At 39.7% G+C, this 24,130-nt stretch overlaps 3 protein-coding genes across 4 annotated transcripts; all 3 read right to left on the bottom strand.

The window, feature by feature from the left end:
* Positions 1 to 495: 495 nt before the first annotated feature.
* Positions 496 to 9,438, bottom strand: myorg (myogenesis regulating glycosidase). Its single transcript, XM_042511559.2, has 3 exons — positions 9,306 to 9,438; positions 5,590 to 5,968; positions 496 to 5,410 (listed from the first exon to the last, which is right to left on the bottom strand). Exons 2-3 carry the CDS (start codon positions 5,850 to 5,852, stop codon positions 3,619 to 3,621), a joined length of 2,055 nt encoding a protein of 684 aa, XP_042367493.1. The 5' UTR covers positions 5,853 to 5,968; positions 9,306 to 9,438; the 3' UTR covers positions 496 to 3,618.
* A 2,396-nt stretch (positions 9,439 to 11,834) lies between these two features.
* Positions 11,835 to 16,156, bottom strand: LOC148190167 (uncharacterized). Of its 2 annotated transcripts, none has more exons than XM_088086061.1 (5): positions 15,221 to 16,156; positions 13,439 to 13,749; positions 13,311 to 13,358; positions 13,096 to 13,206; positions 11,835 to 13,002 (listed from the first exon to the last, which is right to left on the bottom strand). In XM_088086061.1, exons 1-5 carry the CDS (start codon positions 15,338 to 15,340, stop codon positions 12,909 to 12,911), a joined length of 684 nt encoding a protein of 227 aa, XP_087942187.1. In that variant the 5' UTR covers positions 15,341 to 16,156; the 3' UTR covers positions 11,835 to 12,908. The 2 variants fall into 2 exon arrangements, with proteins under 2 accessions (XP_087942187.1, XP_087942189.1); XM_088086063.1 differs by having other exon boundaries at positions 11,835 to 12,999.
* A 151-nt stretch (positions 16,157 to 16,307) lies between these two features.
* On the bottom strand, positions 16,308 to 23,594 carry LOC121961169 (BOS complex subunit ncln). Its single transcript, XM_042511050.2, has 16 exons — positions 23,491 to 23,594; positions 22,436 to 22,618; positions 22,008 to 22,198; positions 21,626 to 21,770; positions 21,441 to 21,538; positions 20,720 to 20,797; positions 20,521 to 20,624; positions 20,176 to 20,264; positions 19,955 to 20,094; positions 19,692 to 19,870; positions 17,783 to 17,870; positions 17,637 to 17,675; positions 17,084 to 17,256; positions 16,931 to 16,984; positions 16,776 to 16,854; positions 16,308 to 16,644 (listed from the first exon to the last, which is right to left on the bottom strand). The coding sequence occupies exons 2-16, from the start codon at positions 22,578 to 22,580 to the stop codon at positions 16,588 to 16,590; spliced, it is 1,659 nt and encodes a 552-aa protein (XP_042366984.2). The 5' UTR covers positions 22,581 to 22,618; positions 23,491 to 23,594; the 3' UTR covers positions 16,308 to 16,587.
* Between the last annotated feature and the right edge of the window lie 536 nt (positions 23,595 to 24,130).

The raw sequence follows: 24,130 nt of genomic DNA, 5'->3' as shown, positions 1-24,130 counted from the left end.
GCTATTATCTCCCCTTGACGTTTATCTTTTTTATTCTTGGTGTCTGGTCGTTTGATATCACTTGCTCTCTGGCCTCACATCATGAACCGCCAGATGATTTATTGATCTGAACACAGCCTCCAAATAACCTGCACAATTGTTTCATCACCTTGTCATTATCACCCCGTGATGAGCCGGGGCGCTAAAAGTTAGAAAAGTCCCTCAAGGGTGTCTCTTTCGATATCGAATTGATAGGCACATTAGTTTTCATGTGTTGCAAACTCATAAGAGGTTACAGGTTGTTATTGGCTCACTGGTTGCACGGTCAGCTTACTGACCTGAATGTATTTTATGCGTAGGTGTGTGTAAATAAGTAACGGTAAGGCATATATTGATCTTAGAGGATTTAAATATTCTGGTAGTGGTGGTCATGGTTGCAAAACGTTGTGCTTCACGTGACATTTCCTTTCAAATCTAAATCTGTGCATGTGATGCAAATGAAGCTGCAGACAAAAGTCAAACTTGATTTCTTTTAATACATTCATACAAAATGACACCAAGTATACACTCTTGCTGAAATTAGTGCAATGTTCAGTTAACTTGAGGCAGAAAGTACATGCTGGGTCATGAGAGCCAAAAGCAAAGAAACATTCAGTCCGAGATATATAATCTCTCAGTCTCATCATAAAGCAAGACAGTCTGTGACAGAAATAGCCTCAGAGGTTGGCCTGGCACAGATGCTGACTGAGAACTGCTATAAATAGGAAGCGCTGTTATGATAAAACTATGTCAAAAGGCACAAACAAAAACCACTCAGGTCAATCTGTGAGCCACACAGACCGGGTTAAACAGAAATAAATATTGCAAAATGAGAGCATTGCACCATAACATCGTGGACGTTCGCTTTTTGTTATTTCACAATAACACAGTCTTTTGTTGTTTTTTTTTTGTATTGCAATTTTTTAAAAATTAACATTGAAACCACAGGAGGTCACTTTCACGTAAGATTGAAAGGATCTCGGATTCAAAAGTCTTCATTTAAACAGCAGGACAGTGTTACCAATATTCTTCTTTCATGTTTTTATTTTAAGGTCACTGGCCATCGGTGGGATTAAGTCATTGTTTTGCAAGTCACAGGTTAGTCTCAATTCTTTTAACTCAGTTTCAAAGTTAAGTCACAGGTCCTGAACTGAACAAAATAAAAAGCCCTTTTCACTAAATTTAATAATTTTATTAACATAATATAAAATATTACATCTACAAAATACAAATTCTATCTATTTGTTAAACAGTGCCACTGATTTTATCATAAAAAATAGTAGTGCCATTTAGCACTATTAACCAGCGCCACAACAGTATGACCTATGTGTTTCTAATCTGTCTTGCTATATTTAACTTACATTAAAATAAATGTCTCTTAATTTCTCTTGATACTAGCTTGGGGGAAGGCATCAGGTATTTTCAAGTCAGTTTCAGATTCAAAGTCTAAGTAAAGTCACAAGTCATTGGTATGTGAGTCCAAGTTGAGTTGCAATTCTTTTTTAAGACATCAAATTTGTGACTCGAGCCTGACTCGAGTCCAAGTCATGTGACTTGAGTCAACACCTCTGCTTGCTGCCTTAAACCGAGTTTGATAAGACAATCAATATTAGCTGCATCTGTGATTTCACATGATGCACTTTGATATGAAGCCCTTTGCAGCTACATAATGGACAATTTAGTTTTGTAGCATTTGCGGTGCACTCATCCCATAAATGGTTAAATTAACGATAATATAACACAATAATCGTACAAAATGTAACAATGGAACAATAATACATGTATAGCATAACAACAAATCACTTATAGTTGGTGGCAGTAATTATTAATGGCACTTTGAGATGTTACTGCAGTTACAAAATATTCACAGTAACAAACACAAGGTAACAAAATACACAGTACCGATCACCACCATTAATTTGATGATTAAATGCTGCTAAATTCACTCCATTTATGGACTTTCACACTGCAGAACAAGTATATTTAAAATACACAGACTACTATCACTTAGGTCACTGGGCTCAATATATGATACACCATAGTATGACTAACTGTTTACATGCATTCAGATTTAGCAAAGCACAATAAAGACATTTACCAGACACTTCAAAACACACTACAGCCAGAGAAGGCTGTTACCTGAGGAAGAGCATAAAATATTTAGTGCCTAATAAAAGGCACGGTCTTCTGGGCTAAGAGTAGTTACATGACACTGAGTTCCACAAATGAGAGCATGTGCAGTTTGTAATGATTAAACTTCAAGCATTCATCCTGATAAATGAAGCATAAAACCTGACTTCCTGAAAAGTATCTCGGAGCAGAAGAGTAGAGGAGTCATTAGTGTCAAAGGAAAGTAGGATATCTCAGTCAAACTGAAATTTTCATCAATAAAGAAGGTTTTATGTAGCCTACGATCGGCTTAATCATAACTATGATGACACCCCTTCAACTGTACTCCTTTGATACACTCTGTTTGGCTAAAATTTAACTCCAACTTTATGGCATGCAATGACAACTATACTACTTCACAGTTTGCATATTCCCTTTATGACAAATGTTTCATATACATGACTTGCCAAGGTTTTAAAGTGAGACTATGTAACTGTTATACATGCTGGGGTTTTACTGCTACAGCCTTACTTAGCTAGTGTTAGCAAACTTTAAACAGACATTATTGACTGACATTATTATTATACTGTTATGATTATGATTATGATTGTGATTATTATGATTATGATTATGACTGTTTTTTTTATGTATTTATTTTTATTATTATAACTGACAGTATTGAGTCTATTGGACTACTGTTATTGCACTTATCAGTAGCACACAATTTTCACATATGGTGTGCATGAACTTGCTAAAATGTTGTTCATTGAACATGCTCATATTTGAAACTGATGAACTTAAATGTGAACTTTGTTTGCTCTCATGACAATTAACGACGCTCGTTTGATGATACCCGAGGATTTCAATGAATGAATCAGTAAGTTGGGCATTCTAACGGGAAAAAACTCAAATTTATATGCAAATTGTGCTTGCCAGGTATGAGAAAACAAGTCCAAACATCATCATCACACAACAAGTAGGAGATATCTTCAAGTGAATGATGATCACAATAAATTATTTTATCGTAACAAACCTTGAGACATAGATGTAAATTTGTTCATTTTTAGGAACTTTGAGCTGAAACAAATGTGAGTTAGTTCATTTTAATCTGTGAACTGAACTTTGAGCTCTTGTGTGTGTACGTGCACAACACTGTCAGTGGCTGCCAAAAGTTACATAGTCTCTGTTTAATGGAGAATAGCTAGCAATATTTCCTTTAAACTACAAAAATGCAAAACGAAAGAGCTGATGCATTCATTCGTTTAAATCAAATAAAAAATGAAAATGGGGTTTTGAGCATTTTTGAGTGAAACTGTTCAACAGATGATATAATGTATTGTTACTTTAAAAGTCTCCAGATTGTTCAGAGAAGCTTTTCCATAACAAACAACCATTTCATACAAGAATACAAGCTTAATTTGTGAAGCTTGTCTTACAAGCAAATTGCAGCACAGGCTAATCAAGCCTGTTCAGCTTTACATTCCCTTCCTGCTACACCCAAACAAAGAAGGCAATTTCATCCAGATCTACAGGGTAGTCTGTGAGATGCAGTGGCTCCTTGATATCAAATCTCTCCCCCTTGTAGCTTTTCCAATGGCCAGCAGGGAGGTAGATGTCACGCTCTTGCTTTCCAGGCTCCAAAACTGGGGCTACCATAAGGTCATCCCCAATCAGGAACTGGGAGTCGATTTTGTAGGCTGTCTCATCACCTGTGGCAATCCACCACAGGGGCCGTATGATTGGGTCCCCGGTGTCCAGTACCTCCCCAGCCAGCTCCAGGACCCGCGGCGCAACAATACTCTCATGGACAGCTATGTATTTTCGAGCAATCTCAACCACCTCACTGTCGTATTCCCAGGGCGGTATAGAGAACTGCATGGAGGGCATGAAGGCTGACAGCTCCAGCCAACGGATATAGAGTTCTCGATCGGGTAAGACACGATCTCCATCCGTGCGGTTCAGATAGGCATTCCCTCCGATCATGTCAGGTAAAATGAACTGATAGCCGAGGATGCTGATGGTGAGAACTGTGGGGATAATGGATTTCAGACCTAACTCATAGCCCCACACAGAGTCTCTGTCAATGGGTCTGAAGAAGCAGGAAATGTTCTGGGACTGATAGCCACTGCGCAGCTCAGCTCTGTCATTGTAGGGAATAGCCATTTCCGTGTAACGCCTTGTGAAAAAACTCGGGTCCCGAATGGGAGTCCTGGTGCTAAATTTCCATGGTAAGTAGTTGGTTTCACCTGCATCAAATTTAAAAGACGACACCCCATACCCAGAACGCAGTGAGCGTAACTGGGAGGAAAACCAATCACGGGCTTCTGGATTTGTGAAGTCCAAAATACCACCAATGCCATTCCACCATTGCACCAATGCCGGCAGCTGACCTGTTGGCTCCCGGACAAACAGCCCCTTCTCTACACAATAATGGAAGTTTTTCGAGTCATAGTTGACAAACGGGTGTATCCAGAGTGACACCTGAAATCCATCTGATTTTAGCTTTTGGAACATGTCCGAGGCATTTGGGAATTTTTTTGTGTCAAAGCTAAATTCTCCGTAGCGGCTGGTGTAGCGATCGTCTAGTTCCAGGTGGCTACAGGAAAAGTTGTACTTTCGGATGTTGGCGGCAAACTTCAAGAATTTCTCTTGGTCAATGTCAGTCTTATGTAGCGCCCAGGTAGACCATATAGGATGGTCAAACATAGCTTTGGCAGGCACTTTGTAGGGTTTGTTGAAGTATCTGCGGACCATGTACTTGTGTATAGATGTCACATCCAAGCCAACGCACACTCTGTAGCTCAGTTCAGCACACGGTGCCTCTCCTGGGTTTGGCTTGAAAGGACTGTCATTGTATCGTGCCTGGAAGGACATGGTTTTCTCTGTGTCATTCCAGCCCAGGTGGAAAGGCACTGAATTATTTATCTTGATGGCGGTTGCATTGGATGAAAGCCAATAACTCTCCAAAATTCCACCAAATTCATTGCGGTTTGAGTAAATGTCGCTAGTGACAAAGGGTTTGGGAGCCTGTTGGCCGTTAATAGAAATAGGCCAGTGTTGAATTGCTGACACTGCACCACCATACCAGTGTGCAAACTTGTATGTCATAGCATGCTCAACAGGAATGTCAGGAACCAGTTCCTCCCAACGCACACGGTAGCACTGCACCGTGTCTTTGGGTCGCACTGTCTCAATGAAGAAGTTCAGATTTCTATCAGTGGTGCGTCCGCAGCTCAGCATCTCCCCTTCTTTGGAGCATGAATCCAAATCGAGCGTGCCTGACCTGCCAAGATTTTAAAAAGGTTACATTTACAGGCAATCTTTCTCAACATACAACCTCACATTTCTGCTGTAACAGTTAAATGACTGAAATTCACTTTATATTTGACATTATTTTTCTGATGTATCTGAAATATGCATCATCACCAAATCAGAATTTAAAGACTGTTGAAAAATACCAACCTGAAATCCATTCTGAAAACAATAGACCCTCCCTGGTTCCTGATAATGTAGCCATCTTTATTCAGATCCAGGAGCTGAGTCTTAAGCAGCTCAGCTTTGCGTAGAGAGGCTATGTAATAACACCAAGCAGTCACTGCAGCAATTACCAGCACCAGGCCGATTACTCCAGCTCCGACAAAGGGTCGAGTGTCCTTGCTGTGCTTCTGCGGGGGGAGAACATCTGTAATTGTGCCTCCCGCTCCTCCCGGTACAACTTGGTACATGGCTTGTGAAGTTCAGTGAGCAATTCTGAGAGTTTCTGTCCTAAAGATCACAGAAATGCTTTCAAGGGAACCTCGTTTACTGGACTCTGACCCTGTCGTTATGTCGGCTTGCCTACCTGTCATGAGAGAGAGATAACAGGGTTAGAAATGTCAGTGTCTAGGCCTTCTAATATCAACACTGGAGTTTAGAAAAAAATGTTTTTAAAATAAAATGATTGCTACAAAAAGGCTGCCTTTAGCTTGAGCCTTTGCAGAGAACGTTCACCTAATATTTCTTACCAGTTTTGGTAAGTCAAAATCTACATCCAGAAAAAAGCTCCACCACAATCAGCATGAGGTGTCAGCCTGTTTCTCCGTCTATCTTGTTTCCTTGTCAACTCAAAGCCTCCATTACATTTCTGGCATTGTCTTACATGCTCTGCATTGCTGCACAAAGTGATTCTGCAGCACTTAGAGGTATTACGCTGTCAGGATGTAAACTTTAAAGATGTGTCTGAGATTTAACAAAACAAATCTACTGCCAATTACCCTTAAGAGGATAAAGTGGATGTTCCCAGCAGTAATTCTAACATATGAGTTCAATTGAAAGAAGACTCATTTGTATGTAAGGAAGTAGGGGAGCAGAAAAGGGGATTTTGGCCTTAAAGCTCTGCCAATGCCGGGAGGGAGAGGAAAGAATACTAAACTTTGTGCTCCATCAAGCCAGACCAACCAAAACTGGAAGTAACTTGGTTCGTTGAAGACAAAAACATGTTGACATGCATGTTTATTTCTATTGCATTTAGATGTGAATGTCCCTCCCAGAAGGGACAAGGCAAAAACTCTTACAGGTAATTAACTAGTTGATGTTAGTTATTGTGTCTTTGGCTAATCAGAATGGATTAGATTAAAGGTGCACAGCCAGCCGACGGGAGTTCAGTCCTCTCCAGATTCCCTCTTTGCTGACTAGTCCTAACTGCAATTGACCCTCATGGTTGGCCCTGGCAGCAAGGGTCGATAATAAAAAATGCATGCTATTAATTAGCAATCTAATTGACTAATTCTGTGTTCAACCACCCTTAGTATAGATTTCCCCCAACAACAGGAGTGATAACATAAGCCCATCATTAATTAACAGGGAACTAACTGTTGGTTCCTTGGAGATCCACTCAGGCTGCTGTAATTGACCAGGAAAGTCAGGAGAAGATTCACTGTATTCATTTATTATCTATTTCTTTCTCATTTTAAAAGCAAAATAAGACAATTGATGATTTTACATTTATCACATCAGGCTACAAATAACACTTGTTTTCATTATCAATCAACGTAGGGATTATTTTCTCAGTTGTTTAGTCTAAACTGTAAAAACTGTGTCCACCACAGTAATGGGACGTCTTGAAATCTTGATCAACCATCAATACCCAGTGATATTCAATTTATTGGATAAACCAGTAAAGTAAATCTAGTATTTTCATAATCGGTACATCTCAATTAATCAATTAATTTCTTTGCCAATAAAAACAAAAATCACAAAATAAGGACAAATGCCCATTCCCCACAGCCCCAAGACAGTTTGTTTTATTCAGTCAACCAAAACCCAGATATACAACAGGCTTGTTCAGTTTACTAACATGTATGGCAAACTAAGGTCTTTCTATTAACTGATGAATTGATTACAGTTTCTTCTGAATACATAAACAGGGTTATTTTTGAAGCACTATCTCAGAAAACAATAAAAGTTGTAGCCAATGCATTTATCAAGTGTGCCAAACTAAAAGCACATTCACTGCCTTACGCTCAGTTTTCAAATGTGTAGCATGTTGAGCAAAACTGTGACATTAGTCTCTACATTGCTGCACTATTTGTGTCAATAATTGCCTTTTCACATTGATGCACGTGCTGCCTAGCACAAGACAACATTGCATGTGATGTGGTTGAAGTGCTTTTTCTTCTGCTGTGCTTTTGTTATTTGAGGAGTGTTAGTATATTCTGTTATTCTGTATTAATAGTGTATTATGTTGGGAATAAACATCTGTGTGTATGTGTGTTTACTACATGTATGACAACTTTACTGAAAACTGTTTTAACTATTGTAGAGTGTAGTTAATGCTTTGTGTGTTTATTCAAATGGCGATTGCTGTGTACTGTATTGATGCAAAAACACAATTTTTTAAAAGTGAAGAGTTTTGCTGGTTTGGTGTAAAATGTTGGGTTAGTGTTGCAAGTTTTGCAAAAATAGCTTAACAGATCATAGATAGTACCTAAGAAATCAGAGAATATTGTAATTGTAGTACAGCAAATATTCACATCTGGAACCAGAGAGGAAGCTGAAGCCAGAAAACTTATGCTTAAAATGACTTATACCTAATTTAATAATTATTAGAAGAAATGCATCATTTAAACATCCAACAGGAGCTTAACACAATGATCTGGTGTATTGTAGTCACACAAAAAATCTTTTAGCAAAATTGTTGTTGATTGTATTTCTGTCCTTCTACTGAATAATCAATTACTCGTAATCGATTAACCGTTTCAGCTTATCACAATTATTGCAAAGTTGATTTAAAAATTGCTAAAAAAGTTTGTTGGGGGGGCGCCCAGTAGCTCGGTTGGTAGGGCGGGCACCCCATGTACAGGGGCTGTGTCCTCGCTGCAGCGGCTGCGGGTTTGATTCCGGCCCCCGGCCCCTTGCTGCATGTCATCCCCAATTTCTCTCCCTCTTTCACACTATATCTGTCCTGTCTCAAATAAAGGCAAAAAACCAAAAAATATAAATCTTAAAAAAAAGAAAAAAAAAGTTTGTTGTCTTTCAAGTAGTGGCCATTGTGAACAACTCAAACATGTTTTTCTCACTGAAAGAGCATAAAATGGCAGAAAAAAGTTCAGACTGTGGCATTTCCTTGTTTATGTTTTGATCAAGGGGGTTCATATTTGCCATTTCAGTAGATTCACTATCTCTCCTGACATGAAGAAACAAGTAAACACAGAAGTGCTGATTCAGTGGGAACAAAGTGAGCACGCGTGTTTGCAGAGAGTGCGTGTGTGTATGCGACGTGTTGCAGTGACTACAGTGTTATACTCTGCTAATAAACTTGAATAGGCTATAGGTCTATAAGAACACGGCTGAACTTCACAAAGCACCGAAAGTAATTATCAGCAGTGACGGTATTAACTTTGCATGTGCGTTTTTAAACGACACAATTTTTAACAAAGCCTATGCTATCATTCGATTTTTTTGTCATTAAATATAAAACGCAAAACACATACAAGCCCACATTTATAAAGTTATAACTGTACCAGTACAAAAAAATGATCTTGTTTGCTGCTGTAGCCTACCCACAACTTCTCCATACAGTATTGTATAGAAAGCGGTTGCTGTGAGCGGTGGTGGGTGGTGCAAAAAAGTTAACGGAGGGAAAAGAAAAAAAAAGAAAAAAGCAGGGAATCAGTTAAAGTAAAATGGCATGTCATTACCGTTTATGCTCGTCCTGTTTTACTTGGAGCTGCTCGTCAAAAATAGTTTTTGCCTCCCGGTCGGCGGCAGCCCCTTCTGCAGCCCCCCGCACAACTTGTTTGCCTCAGTTCACAGAAAAAGCCTAAGACGCATCAAGACATGTTGCGTTTGACCACGCCCACTGCAGCATGGGAAATGTAGTCCAGTAGATGGGAACAGACGTGTTAAGTTTCTCATTCTGCACACGTTACTCTGTTTTTAAAAGGCTTGAGCATGCTGCACTAGTTCAGAAACTTCACAAAACACAGTGGATGTATGGCAGGAGGCAAATATGCAAAAATACATGTATTACACAGCTGCAAGCAGCAGTGGGAAAGAGAAAAAACAATGTTATTTCTATGAGGATTTGAGGTCTGTGTTATGGTATATGTTATCGACCATATAGTATCACTAAAAATTACATATAATAATCACCTAAATAAATCTGTAATATCCCTGATTAAAATGTCATTGTTTGTAGTACTATTTCTGTTTAACCCTCCAAATGCAATAAAGAAGTCCTGTAATAAATGTAGATAATTATCCCTTGAATAGTAAGTGAAAGGAAGAACCCAGGTGAATCAATCAAGAAGATGAATCAATTAGGAAATGGACTCTTTATAAAGGCCGCTTGAGTATTCCACTGTGCATGTTTTTATTATTTATAACTTTAACATTAGTAGGCTTATTTTCTTTATTTAGTTATACAATATCAAAAAAATAACTTTATAGTCTACTCCAAGTGCATAGGTTTTGTTGAGCATTAAGGGTACACATATGTAATGGGGAGTTTGGGGGTCCTCTATCAGAAAATTTTGAGCATCAAACACTTACTTTCTTGCAATTTTATCAAAAGAAAGTCCTCTACCGCTACTTCAATGTTTTTATTGGGGGGAATGTGCATGTTCTAAATACTGACGTTGGGAGTGACCCCTGTGCCAGTCCTGGCATAGCCAACACACACTTTTCCTAAAACCTTTGACCCTCAGTCAATATTTCATCACTTTATCACAGTGTGGTTCTTAAACTGTATTTATAATATTACTAATTTCTCTCTGTTTTATCACTTTAGTGCTACACAATGCATTTTCAACACTTTACTGTGGTTTAACTTTTAGTCATTAGAGCACTGTAATGTTTTAACACATTTTGTTTAACGTTCGCCAATAGGCGCAGATTTGGGGCATTCAATAATGAGATATCACAATTAATTTATCCACCTATGTTTTGTTTGTTGTAGTCCGTTTCAATCTACATTAGTAATTGTTTTAATCAATCCCTCTTTGTCTTTATTGGTTTAAAAAGATTTCTGAGTGAAGGCTGTACAGGACAGCAAATAGTTCATTTAGCCTCAAGCAAAGTAGAACAAGAAAGATCTGCTCACCTGCTTTAGCCGCAGCTACCCTGTTAGTGACACCAAATGAAAGAAAGAACATGTCCAAAGAAGATAGCCTGAATCAATCAGGCAACAAAAGATCTCTTGATAAAGGGAAACTTTAATTCATGTACACATGGGTAGATTAACAGAGCACATCAGTGAATCTACAACAAGAACAAAGAGGGCTGGGTATATATAGAGGATCTGAGAGCTCATGCGCTGACATATAGGTGTCTAAATGTGTATGTGTGAATACATAGATGTGTGTTTGCCTGCATGTGCACGTCTGAATATGTGTGTAATGTGTGTAGATGTTTGTGTGGGGATATGTATGAGTATTTGGTGTAAGTAAGTGCATGTATAGCCATGTTTATGTGTGATGCTGTTGAGGCAATAAAAACCCAAGAGACCTTGTGATATGAAACCGCCCTAATTTTGGAAACTCCTTGCTAAATAAAACACCAGCTTAGCCAAAAACCTATAGCAAAAACATCTCCTTATATGGTGTTTTTAAAACTCCAGGAAACCATATGTTATATTTCTCAATCCTGATAATGCCCGATGAGCATCGGGGCTCCCAGCACATCTGGTGAGAAGTTAAACTACAGTTCAGCTCAGCACATAGTAGATATATAAGGATCAGTGAATATATGGAAGATCCAAAAGTAATTATGACAGAGTAAAAGTTCATATGAATTTTTTTTTTTGTTTTGCTAGGAACCCCAATTGCTGTTCCCCAAAGCACCAATTTTGGCCCCACCAGATAGAACATTTCAGACATATAAAATACAAAATGATATCAAAACATGAAATGTATGGAGGTTTGCTGTAAGCAAATGGCTGTGAGTCAGTGTCTGACTGAGCACAGGTGTGCCTCCTCATATATAGTTTATTTAAGTATGTGCAGCATACTTACATAAGCCTGCATTGTAGCTGACCCTTGGCCATGGATTGTTCTCCCTTTTTGCTAGTTAGACACAGGCACAGACTTTTTACAGAGGAGAGATTAGAGCATCTCAGGAGCCTGTGTTTTCCTGTTCTGATTTTAATAAATGTATATAATTAATAAACTTTTGCACCTTCTAGAACCTGTAGGCCCACTGCAAGTAACAAAGTGTGTGTGTGTGTGTGTGTGTGTGTGTGTGTGTGTGTGTGTGTGTGTGTGTGTGTGTGTGTTCAGTATGCCTACAGCAGAAGTAGGAAACAACAACAATAAACAGACAAACAGACAAAAAAGTAACCATTTTACGACTTGGCCAGTTTACTACTACTACTACTACTACTACTTATGGTAGAAGCATAAATATCAACAAAAAATGAAAAAAGCAATAAAATCTGCAAGTCACCAAAACTGGACAGGCAAAATGGTCCACTTCTGAAATGCTCCAAGTGTAATTTGACACAGGGTGGAGGATGGAACAAAAATCAGGTTGCAGGACTAATCTATCGTACAGTGCCTTACTTTAGTGGTGTGTTACATATCAAGTATAAAACTACAGTTCGGATCACTGGGATTAAAATGAGACCAAACAGTTTTTCTGTTACAACAAAGGCCAAAATGTGGCCTCCAACAAACAGAAGGGTTTATTGTTTTTAGCTAAGATCATTTCTGGAAAACTTATGGCCCCTTCCAACCAGTTAAAAGGAATCAGCAGTCAGTGACGATATAAAACAGTCAGTAAAACATATTTTTCAACTGTGAAGCACTGCAACCAAAAGAGATCCTTAAACATACAGTCATACAAAATATACGACTGATTGGTCCAGTAGTATTCAAGATAAACTGCAGACAGACAGATGCACACATGCATGCACACACACATGTGACCAAATGCCTAGCGGAGATAATGAATCCAGTATTATTAGTCAAGTTTAGCACACAAAAAAAACACCCATCATTGGGATAACATTTTAATGCCACACACAGCTACACGTTTGGTCCACAGTGCCTCATTCCATTTGATCACCACAAGCCCCTTATGGGAAGATGTTCGCTGCTGATTTAGCACTGAACTGTAAAAGTGTCCATGCTGTATGTAGGGAGATAATAGTGGTGAGAGTGCAGCCTACAGTTACATTATTCATTCTTACACCTTGTCTCGCTGGGTTAATTAGTGGAGAATTAAACAATAGTGAAGTTAATGATCCCCTCATGGACCTCTGCGGGTCCCCGATCCCTACTTTGGAAGCCAGCTCTCTAATAGTCCTAACGAAGGCACTCAGACACAAACTCTGGGTGTATGATGTAGTGTCCAGCTTGGTAGGGCTTCACCACGTGGAAGCAGCTGTAGCACCCACTGCTGAGAGAACATCAGAAGAAGAATTAGACCTCACAGGCTATTATTTATGGGACACTGAGAACTTTTTTAAATTAAATTAAGTTTAACATTCACCTGGAATCCCGGCTGCTGCTGGAATGAGACCTCCAGTATCGTGTCCGAGCAAAGTGGTTTTGAGGGTTGCTGGTTTGGGGTCTTGTCCGAAGCTGAGCAGCTGCATCTTTCCTGTCAAAATTAATTCCAGTTAATTATCACTCAGCAATGCTCATCAACGTATCCAGTGTTTTTAGGGTTTAAAGGCAGGAAGAGGTCAGAGGTCACTCTCTCACCTGAGTTGCTGTGCTGAAAGTGGATGAACATTCCTCTGATAATCCACTCTAATGCAAAGAAAATCAATGAGAATCAATGTGTATTTAGAGTCACCTTTGGACGGTAGATTAAACTGATCTACTGATACCTTGCTGGATTCTTCAAAGCTGTGTGGAGCCTAAATCCAGAGGCAGAAGGCTCCGTCAGCTGTAGCTTCTGCAGTCCGTCAGCAGAGGGCAGAGCCTGTGCTGTGCATGGGTTGACCGGGTGCATGTGGTTTGGTTTGCATGTTACCACTGTGTTTAGGTGGCTGTCTGGACAAGTTGTAACTGGACTGTGGAATGATAAATGTTTGACTGGAGGAAAGAGAGGACGGCCGATGTCCGCAGGGGGCAAGTCGTGTGGTAGTGTGAGGCATGATCTGTAGTTGGGCTGGAGACTTCTGGGAAACAGAAAGTCCTTGAAAGGCAAGGAAAGGAAGGACACAGGTAGAAATAAAAGAAGAAATAAAATACAAGGGGAAGAAAATTAATATCACTGTTCCCACTATCTACAGATGTACTAGATTTAACCCTTTCCTTTACATACCATATATAGCATCTCATATTTAATATGGATTCAACAGGCATTATATACTTTTTATTGATTTATTATTTTTCTGATTTATGTCTTTATTCTCCCTGAACAAACCATGTCCCAGAAATGTTCACAATAAGAAAACTGTCTCAGAAAATATCACTGTTTCACAGTAGTAAACAGCATTACACAGTTACAGTATAATCATATACAATAAGTCCTAATGGAATAAAAATGATTTTTCTTTTTTTGATTTTTAAATGGATCCCTTCTTTTTTTCAAATACACACAAATGTACATGGATAACCCTCTGTTTTCATACCTTAACTTAACCGTAACTTTAAACAATGTAACAAGCATTCAAGTTTTAAAATGTCGCTTGGATTGTCCCTAAATCCACTAAAAAAATTATTTCTTGGAGTAATGTCAACAATTTCCACCAAACTGAATTGTGTTTGATATAATAATTTATTAATATCATTAAGATGGTAATAACTGACTTATGTGAAACCAACATAACTGTGTTAGTTAATTCCAACATTACAGGTATCTTATCAATCTAGACTTAATTAACTGTGTTGATTAAGGTTGACATAAAGACATTTCATTATACAGACTTAACTGATTTACATGAACACAACCTTACAGTTGGACCTCCATTAGTCAACTGTTTAGTAAGCCCAACTAAACTATACTTTGTAGTTCTAACTTAACTGAAAGCAAAGTGTGGAAAGCACTGGATTTTGTTTAATTTTACTTGTTTTCACTATTATAATGGTAGTGACTAAGGGGAATTACTGATTATGTCAACAATTACCACACAGTGTAGTTCAGTAAATTCAAATCATACTACTTTGGTTCTGTTCATTTCTTTCCAACACTTAGCAACACTTATGAACCACTTTCCTCTCTGGATATCTATTAGCCTTATTTTTTATTTTATCCCCTTTTACAGTAGGACGATTGTACTCTCCTCCCAGCTCTGTTTACTCCACGTCTGGATAGATAAATAGGCATGGAGGAAGTACTGAATAATAGATGTTATACAGCTTTCACCAAGCACAGGGAAATGTAAACAACCAGCAGCCAATTAGTGTAAGACACTTTAGCCTGGGTAAATGAAGAACAATAAAGAGGGTGCCAATAATTAAGTGATCCAATTAGTCTTGTTTGACCTTAAATGCACCACCCTGAAATGTGTTCGATCATTTTCTTAACATAATTTTCTATATTGCATCAGTTGTAGAGCTACCAATTACATATCCTAATTTTCTCAAGAAATTTATCATACACACTCATAAACAATTGTTTTGTCCCTTTAAAGCCATACAGTCCATGTGGCTGTGCCACTTACCGGCCGGGGCTGGGGGTTGTTCCTGCGGTGGGCAGAAGTGGGTCGAAGTTGTTCTCGTTTCACTCTGCCGGGAGAGGCAAACTGCTCTTTGTACATGGTGATGTAGAGCTGGGGAGCCATCTTCACTTAATTGAATGCTGTCTTCCCTGCAGTGTGCCTGAAAGTCATGAGCATCCTTCTTCCCCCCCGTCACCTGCTGGCTCCTCCCTTTGCTTCTTACTTGTGTATCTGTTGTTCTTGTACTTCCTTTACTATTTTCCTACAAAATTAATTGACATGCATGTTTTTTTTTTGGCTTGAAATAGTTGCGGAACTGTGCATGCCACCTACTTTGCTGTTATACATTGTTTTTTCTACGTTTAATGTATCACAACAAAGCATTTGTACATGCGTCAGTTGCTATAAACCCTTCTTGGACGCTCATGAATGAACAAAACAGGTGATAAAAACTTTTTGTTAAACTTGTAGCCATTGTGATGAAGCTATATGTTGAATACAGGTTAAAAGCATCCTTGCTGAACCAGAACAACTCTTTGTGCTACCTGAGTACTCGGCCACTAATCCTCCTAAGCCCCAGGCCCCCTGCAGAGACACACATACCTGGGGTCACTGTCCATGACCTAATTCCCTCCTGGAGGCCCTCACAAACTAGCCAGCACTGATCTCAAACACTTTCATGCTAAGCTTCCAGCTGTTTGACTGCCTTGTAGTTAAAACAGAGTCTTATCAGATGTGCAGAATTGTAACAAACCAGGGGAGGGGTGGGGTTTATAAGAATCCCCCACCATCACCCAGGGTCACCTCTATTCACTGTCAGGATGCCACATGAGCATCAATAATTCACCAAGCGCTGTAGGGTGCCTTTGTGGCTCCAGTGCTCTCACTGAGTTATCTGCGGCAGGAACTGGCTGTTCATTTCGCTGCAGTGGCTCGGCCTTGTTTGACAGCCACGTTAAGCCCAGTCAAATCCACGTCAACAGATGCAGAGCAGAGGACATGGGGAATCATAGTAATGATGTGGCAGGAAGGAAAGAACATCCTTCACGGCTGCTCAAATCAAATCAAATCTCTAGTTTGTGTTCCCGTCTTACTTTGATGCATCCCAAACTGCTCCTTTATTTATTTTGTTTACTTCACATCTTCTCCAACAAACAACAACTTACAGTCAGTTCACGTAAGAAATGGTTTACAGTACAGTGGATTTATGAAAACAATATACATTTCAAAGCAAATGCACACTTTAGTTAGCCACATGATCAGTCTTCTTGTGCTGCTTTCATGTTCTGCACATCGTGTGACGCAGAAGTCCAGCATGTGCAATGCAGTCTTCAAAGCTCTCATTACACAATAAGTATTCACAGTCTGATTTACTCGTGCTTGGATTTCACTGCCGCTTTGAGCTTTGTGTAGAGATAACCGAAATTCTGAAAGAGAGAGCAAAAAAAACCAAACCTGATATGTCAAGAGTTGTCTGCATTATCTGTTAAAAGTATACGATAACATACAAGATGCTGTGTTGTTTGCAAGGAAGCAATGCAGCAATGCATTAACAAACCTGAATGGTGTAATACACAATCCCCAAATAAGCAGCGATGCAGCCGCCGAGGAAGAGATCAAAGGCTGCAGGCTTCACTCTGGCGGAAAAAGTGTGTCAGTGTCCAAGTGTCTCATTGAAATTACCACATGCACAAAATACATACAGATACTTACCTGTACATCACTATTGGTTGGTTCATTTGATCAAAAAAGGTAATATCAGGGTCCCTGTATGATGAAATATAGTAAATCAGTTTTATTATTGTTGTTGTTTTTCTTCTTGCTTTGAGAAGACACTGCACAGTATGTATTCTTATAAATGTTCACCTCCTGTCCTGTCGAAAGGTGTGTCTGTGAACTTGTTGCAGGTAACGTTTGAACTCGTGCTCCAGTGAGTTAACCAGTAGAATGTGTCCAGGCTCCTTATCCAGCAGCTGTGTGGCCCGAGGGACTGACGTTAGGAAGGACATCAAATTGGAAATGCGGCTGTCATGAAAGTCCTGCATCAAAAATTTAAATTCACATAGAGAAAAATGTAGGAAATGTCTCATGTGCAATCACATAGAAATAAAACTTATTGTATGTCAGGGTGTGGCAATTTTTACTAATGAAAAATCTTTGTAGCTCACATTACTTTTATAATAACCAGCAGAAATTAATCTTTTAATAACTTTGCCATCAAGCTGTAGCGTTCTCCTCCAACATATCTAATTAAACTGCTCTATTCAAATGCTTCCAATCTTTAAATAAATCAAATGAACAAGCTACAGTTATCACACAGACCCAGGCCTTTGAAGATGCAAACACTGCAATGCCTAAAAATAAACACCAGAGGTCAGCACTTGTCTTTGCATATGGACCAAAATAATGAGGGTCTTACCAACTGGCCCTTGAAAACCTGCACATCTTTTGGTGAACCCTTGTGGAAGATAATAAAGATTGATTGCACATTAAAACGCTGATGAAAGATGAAACCACAGTGTATGTATTTGGGTGTACGCGCTCTGTTTTCATGCATGCAATCACCTTGTCAGAGAGATTGTACATATAACGAGCCAGAGCTTCTGCTATGATGATGCCATTACGCTTCATTTTCCTGAAGTCCACTTGTGACCTGTGAGAAGACACAGGAACAAGTGTGATTGTTCTCCTTGCATCATCTTTTCATATCATCCAATATCAAAGGTCTCTTAGCTGGTCACTGGACTGGCTGTTTTTAACCCTTAGAAAGCTGGAGTGACATCACTTGTTGTGCTGCTCTCAGATGCCTTTCACAGGTATTTAAACCTTTGGACCCTGAGCAAATTGGTTTAATTTCTTTCAAAAAACATGGAAGAAACTTGATAAAAGATGTTCCACAAATAGTAAAAAATAAGTTACTAATATACTAATATACTAATCATTATCATATTACATATTAAAAATTTTCTTCTTTTTTTTGTATATATTGTATTGCATTTGCATTTTTTTCTGTGATATTTTCTTTCCTTGCTCCTCCCATGCTTTTGAAAGAAGTCAAGCTATTTTACTTAGGTTCCAATGTGTTAATTGTCACAACTGACCCTGGGTGCATGAGTGTGATTTTTTTGTTAATTTTTCCCAGACACTTTTGTATGTTTGGTGTACCTGTGGTGTTTTGGATTTGTCTCTCCTTTGTTCTTCCCCCACTCCTTGTCTGCACTCCTTCACTCTACACACCTGGTGGCACTCATTAATCTACACACCTGCCTGCAATCAAGCCTGCAACCTTCAAAAGAGCCAGCTCTACAATCATTTCCTGCTGGACTGTTGCAACACAACTCCAGCTCTATTTCTGATCTTTTCCATTTTTTTTTTGCCCATTTGCCTGTTTGTTCTTTTGCTGAAACCTATTTTGTGATCTCTGCCAGGATTCCCTGCCAGCCATCCTGTTAGCACCTCAGACAAAGAAAGCCACAGAAACACGGATCACCCCTCACTTCAGCCAGTCATCCTGTCTGTCATTCTCCAGCACAGTTCACTTTTGTAATAAAGTGGCATTTATTTACTTAAGTGTTTATTGTGTCTTAAAGGAACAGTGTGTAGGATTTACCGGCATTTAGTGGTGAGGATTATGGATTGCAGCGAGTTGAAATTTATCCCGTGTGCCAAGCATGAACTCTTGATTAGAATTCCTTCAGTATTGATTGGTCAAAAGGTTTTTACCAGGAGTCCAATCATCCGCAGAAGTCTCCTCCTCTCCAAAACAAACAGACCAGGTGATCCAAACCAGTAAAAACACAGAATAAAGCAGCAATGATAAAAACAAGTGTTCCCCTGATGCTCTTTGGCTTGTCAGAGACAGGCAATTAGCCGAGCACCTGATAATGTGAGCTTTTTTCTCTGATAGTTTAAGAACCAGATGTTCAGAAGGCTTTTACTGGGAGGAGGGATTTTCTGCAGAGATCGCTTCCTCTCCAAAACAAACAAGCCCAGTGATATAAAACAATAAAACACTGAATAATACAATTTCACATGAAAAAAATCTGTGTTTTTCCCTACGCCACAGAGGGGCTGCTAATTATGGTGGCTGACGCACCGAATGGCCCTACTCAATGGCCCCATCTAGAGCCAGCGTTTGTTTTGTCTGTTCTGGGCTACTGTAGAAACATGGCAGTGCAAACAGCTCATTCTGAGGTACTTATATTATATTACACTTTGCCAATTATACCATCACCCCCGAAATCCTACTTACTGGACCTGGACCATTTGATCACCATGTGATCAAATGTGTTTTTTCATCATTAGTGTGTGTGTGTGTGTGCTATTCTATTATTACACTTTTGGTGTCTTTATGTCTGGTGCACTAGACCAAATGTGTGGGATAATAAAGATGATCTGAATCTGAATATCATCTCATAGTAAACAAGGCCTTCAAGCAGCTAACCATAATAATCATAAAAGAATTAATACCCACATAGTGTCTAGCATGGAGCCGCGGAGCTCAGATTTGGGGTCTTCCAGATGAGACAGTGTGAAACTTGGTATCCTGCGCAGGCTGTGGCGTTCATGCTCCCACGCTACCGTGGACTCCACGAGGTTGATCTTCTTATGGACCATTCCCACCTTTACCCAGGGAAATCTGGAGGATACCACCTGGAGGAGTAATCACAATTTTTAGCCCATGAAGACTGAAATAGGCCAACTGCAAATTTGTTACCTGGCAGTAAAGCTTGTTACCTCCTCCAGCTGTTGAATGAAAGCATGCATGGGAGCGTCAGGTTTAGGAGGGCGGGACACGTGCATGTACAATTCATCACCGTTGCCAAGTGTATCAAAACACAGAACAAATGCCACATTGTCATGGAGCAGGCTGGTCTCTGGAGAGAAAAGGTTCAGTCAAACTGGGCCGCTCATGTTCACATACATTGTAAAATATATTTTCGAAAGCCCAAACTCACCAGCATGGTCCAAATTCTCTTCAATCCATCTCTTTGTGCCGAGGAAATTGTACTTTCCTCCTCCAGTTAAGGAGAACATTAAGTGATACCTAAAAGATCAAAAATAAACATGAAAAATGATGTAATATTCAAGCTTTTTATCCTGAATAGACTTCACAGTTTTGAATGTTTTTTCAAATAATCATAAATTTGTAGGAGCATCTGCTAGGTTTATCATGTTATTTTCTCAATTCATTAAAAAATGTATCCTGTCATCCCTTTTAGTGCTTACATTTTTACTATTACCTATGTGTTTTGGAGACATAGACCAAATAGCAGATGCATCTTTGGGGAATCTTAACTCACGGTGGTCTGGTGCTTGAGCTGCTATAAAGCTTCTGGAAGAGACGTGCCAACTCTAACAGGATGGTGACCCCACTGCCATTAGAGTCTGCTCCATATGACAACCACTGTGTCACACACAAAAACAAACATTATGCATACAAATATTATCATACTGCAGGTACTGAATGTGGGTGTCTTCATTTTTTTAAATTTGACTCACCGGTGCCAGCCCGTAGGAATCATAGTGGGCAGTGATAGCAATGGTGGGTGCATCCTCCCCTGTTCCCGGAAGCACTCCCTGAAATAAACATCAGTAGTTATACAGTGCAAAACTGAGGAGCAATAACAAACCAAACTAATTAGGGTTAACCGAAACTGGAATAATGCCAGTCAAAGGTTTTTCAACCCAGTTTCTAGAAGAAAATGTTAGCATTGTACATCACTGCAAACCACAGATTCATTTGTCCATTACATATCATACAAACGTACTATACCATATCATAGCATCAAAAGCGGTTGTTGGTTTTAGCGAGACATTGGCATAATTTCCAGCAGCAACTGTACCACCAAAAGTAGTTGTTTTTTAGCAAGACATAAGCGGCATATCCTGCAGTGATTTCTGACTCCTAAAGGTTGTCATTTAAGAGACAACCAGCAAAAATTGTCACCAAAAGTATGTCTTTTATCAAGACATCTGCAGCATTTGCAGTAGCAATTGTGCCACTAAAAGCCGGTTGGTTTTTAACACGACATAGGCTGCATTTCCAGCAGTGATTGTGCCTTCAAAAACAGGTAATTTAAGCCAAAAACATGATCTTTTCCTAACAGCTACACAGTAATGGACAAATGTTACATATCTGTGGCTTACAGAAACATACACTGCCAACATTTATCGTGGTGAAGGAGTTGGGTATTTACTCAGTTTTGAGATTCATACTCACCTCAAGTGCAATGATGGTGTTGTCAGTGATTCCCCTAATAGCTGCATTGTTGCTCACTAAGATCTGAAAGGCCGTAGCTGTGACCATACTCCGAAGGACTGCCAAAAATGAAAGCATACAAACCTAAGTACAGACGTGTATTGTTTTTGTGAATGTACACTAACTTATCCACTTGCTCCTCTCACCTCTGACGAATATAGATGAGGTTCGGCTGGCTGCAGCTTGCTTGACCTCCTCATACATGTAAAGCAGCTGTTCATCCTCAGGTGCCACATACACCGGCATGAGGGTCTCCTTCAGCAAGGCCTCACTCTCACTCACCATGAAGGACTGAGCAGGGAAAAAAGGAATCGTTGAAACAACTCTTTGTGTTAGCACATGCAGCAGTTGTATTATGTTCTACATTGTGACGATCAAACCCCTTCAGCAAGCTGTTACCTAATACCCTAGAGTACTAAGATATAAGACATTACGTATCCTGTCTGATGTATCAGAAAAGATGCTGTAATTTTTTCCTTGTTGCCTTGCAGCATGTCCTAAAGCAAAAACAGGTAGATAACTTGGTACCTGTATGGTTTCATGGGGTATACTGGAGATGTTTTTGGGAAGCAGGATCAGGATGGCAGCTGCATTTTGCCTCTGGGCATCCAGGTATTTTTCTGTGGTGAAGTCCTGCACCTTCATGATGACGCAGCGGCGTGTCAGAACTGGCTCGTCTGCTGAGCGTGCCTCCGCAACCACAATGGCTCCACGGCAACCTCAAAAGACAATTAAGAGACGAGGGTGTAATGAGCACAAATATCAGCTTAAGCCACTTTGATTATAATATGTTCTTCAGCTCATTAATGAAAGTTAAATCATTGCATTTACTCAAGTACTGTAATTCTAAAGTTTGAGGTGCTAGTACTTAACTTTAGTATATCTATTTCCACTTTACCAAATGTAAATAATTTACTTTCCATCACTGCATGTGAGGTGTAACTCTCTGAACTTACCATGCTTCTGTTGTGCCAAGTTGTACTGCTGCATCCTGTAGGCTGTGAACTCATAGGAGGATACAGCGGGGAGAGCAGAGCCATGCAGACACTGGACACAGAGCAGCAGCAGCAGAAGACCTACACTCAGGTCTCTCAGCAACATGATGTCACGTCCTGCCTGTGTTGTGTTACCGTCTCAATCTGTGAGGGAAGGATGACCATAAACTACATACAAGGCCAGACTGTACTTGTTTAGTTCAGTTTCCAATCTGGAATGAGCTAAAACTTACCAATGCTCCCATCAAAGCCTGGCTCAAATGGCAAAAAAATGGTAATTTTACCTTGTTGAACGCTGGAGCTGCTGGTTTACTGCTGCCGCTGTCAGGTAGCTTGTGTATGTTATTGTGTGACTTTGAAATTTTTAAGGCTTTCTTTAGATTCAGCAAAGTCAAACAAGTACACAAACAAACTGATTGATCGAAGCAGTGGTAGACCAGCAGCTTCTGCGCTCAGCAAGATGAAATGAATGTTTTCATCAGTGGAGTTTGGCTTTAAAGAGAACATTTCACTTTTAGATCAGTTCCCCGTCAGAAAGGGCTGTCTGTTTGGGAGGTACTGAGCATACAACCTAAAAAAAGAAACTTGGATTATGCTGCATGAGTTGTATGAGGTTCTGGAAATTAATGTTTTGATATAGTTTTGCTGAATGTAGAGCTCTACGACCTCAATTCATTAAGACTTTTCTCTGTTTGGGGATTCTTTGTTCACCACGGCATGGGAGAAAACATTTCCTTCACAAATTCAGTGTAACACATGGAGTAATTGATATATCATTTGGGTAGTGAATTAGTCCTTTAAAATTGACATGCTAAGGATTTTTGCAAATCCCATTAGAAATAACCGTGACAACTTCATAAGGAATTGGCGGGTCATCCATCTCGTCATGCAGAGCAGTAGTCTCAACCAACCTGGACTTCCACAAGAAGGCTCACACAGAGTTGACAGTGACAAATTCTATTTATAACCATAAATTTTTCTACCAGCATCAATTTGGGCATGAAAATGTTCCTCACCTGTCTTCCAGCAGTCCTGTCTCATGAGCCTTCTCACTACGTCTTCCTCAACTTCAGTGCTACTTCTTGCAGCATGGACGCAAACTGGCTCCTGGGGATTCGGGGCATCTTCTGTTGGTAAGCCACCATTCACCATCTGCTCCCAAAGGATCAACTCAAGGCTAATCACAAACACCCAACCCCCCACCCTTCACACTCACTACTACTCAATCTATCTATCCATCCATCCCTCCTCCTTATCCTGTCTTTCCTGGCTACGTTCACTTCAGCATGTGATCACACATAACCAGCAGAGACTCTGTGTGGGAAGCAGGGAAAGTGTTTCATCTCCTGTTGGGACAACAGGTTGAAGCAGTTCTTCAGTTGGCCACTGGCTCCAAAAGCCAGTCAATCACCCACATATGTCAAAATGTTCAACTTTAGCAGAAATAAACATGTTTACAGGCTTGCGCAAAAATGGTTTTGATCTCTTTAGCTAATTTCCACATTCATGACGACTGTACAGGGGGTACATTTTTATATAACTCAACCATTTTAATGTTATTAAAGCTTAAAGTTACGCATGATTGAGGACTTTGATGCTTTGAGTGACAGGTGGGTAACCATGATGTAAACCCCAGATTCACAGAGTATAGGCGTA

Source organism: Plectropomus leopardus, chromosome 2, assembly GCF_026936395.1.
Source record: "Plectropomus leopardus strain MGB_pleo_1.0 chromosome 2, ASM2693639v1, whole genome shotgun sequence".
Taxonomy (NCBI): Eukaryota; Metazoa; Chordata; class Actinopteri; order Perciformes; family Serranidae; genus Plectropomus; species Plectropomus leopardus.
The sequence above is the reverse complement of the archived record's forward strand: the minus strand, read 5'-3'. Positions and strand labels throughout refer to the sequence as shown.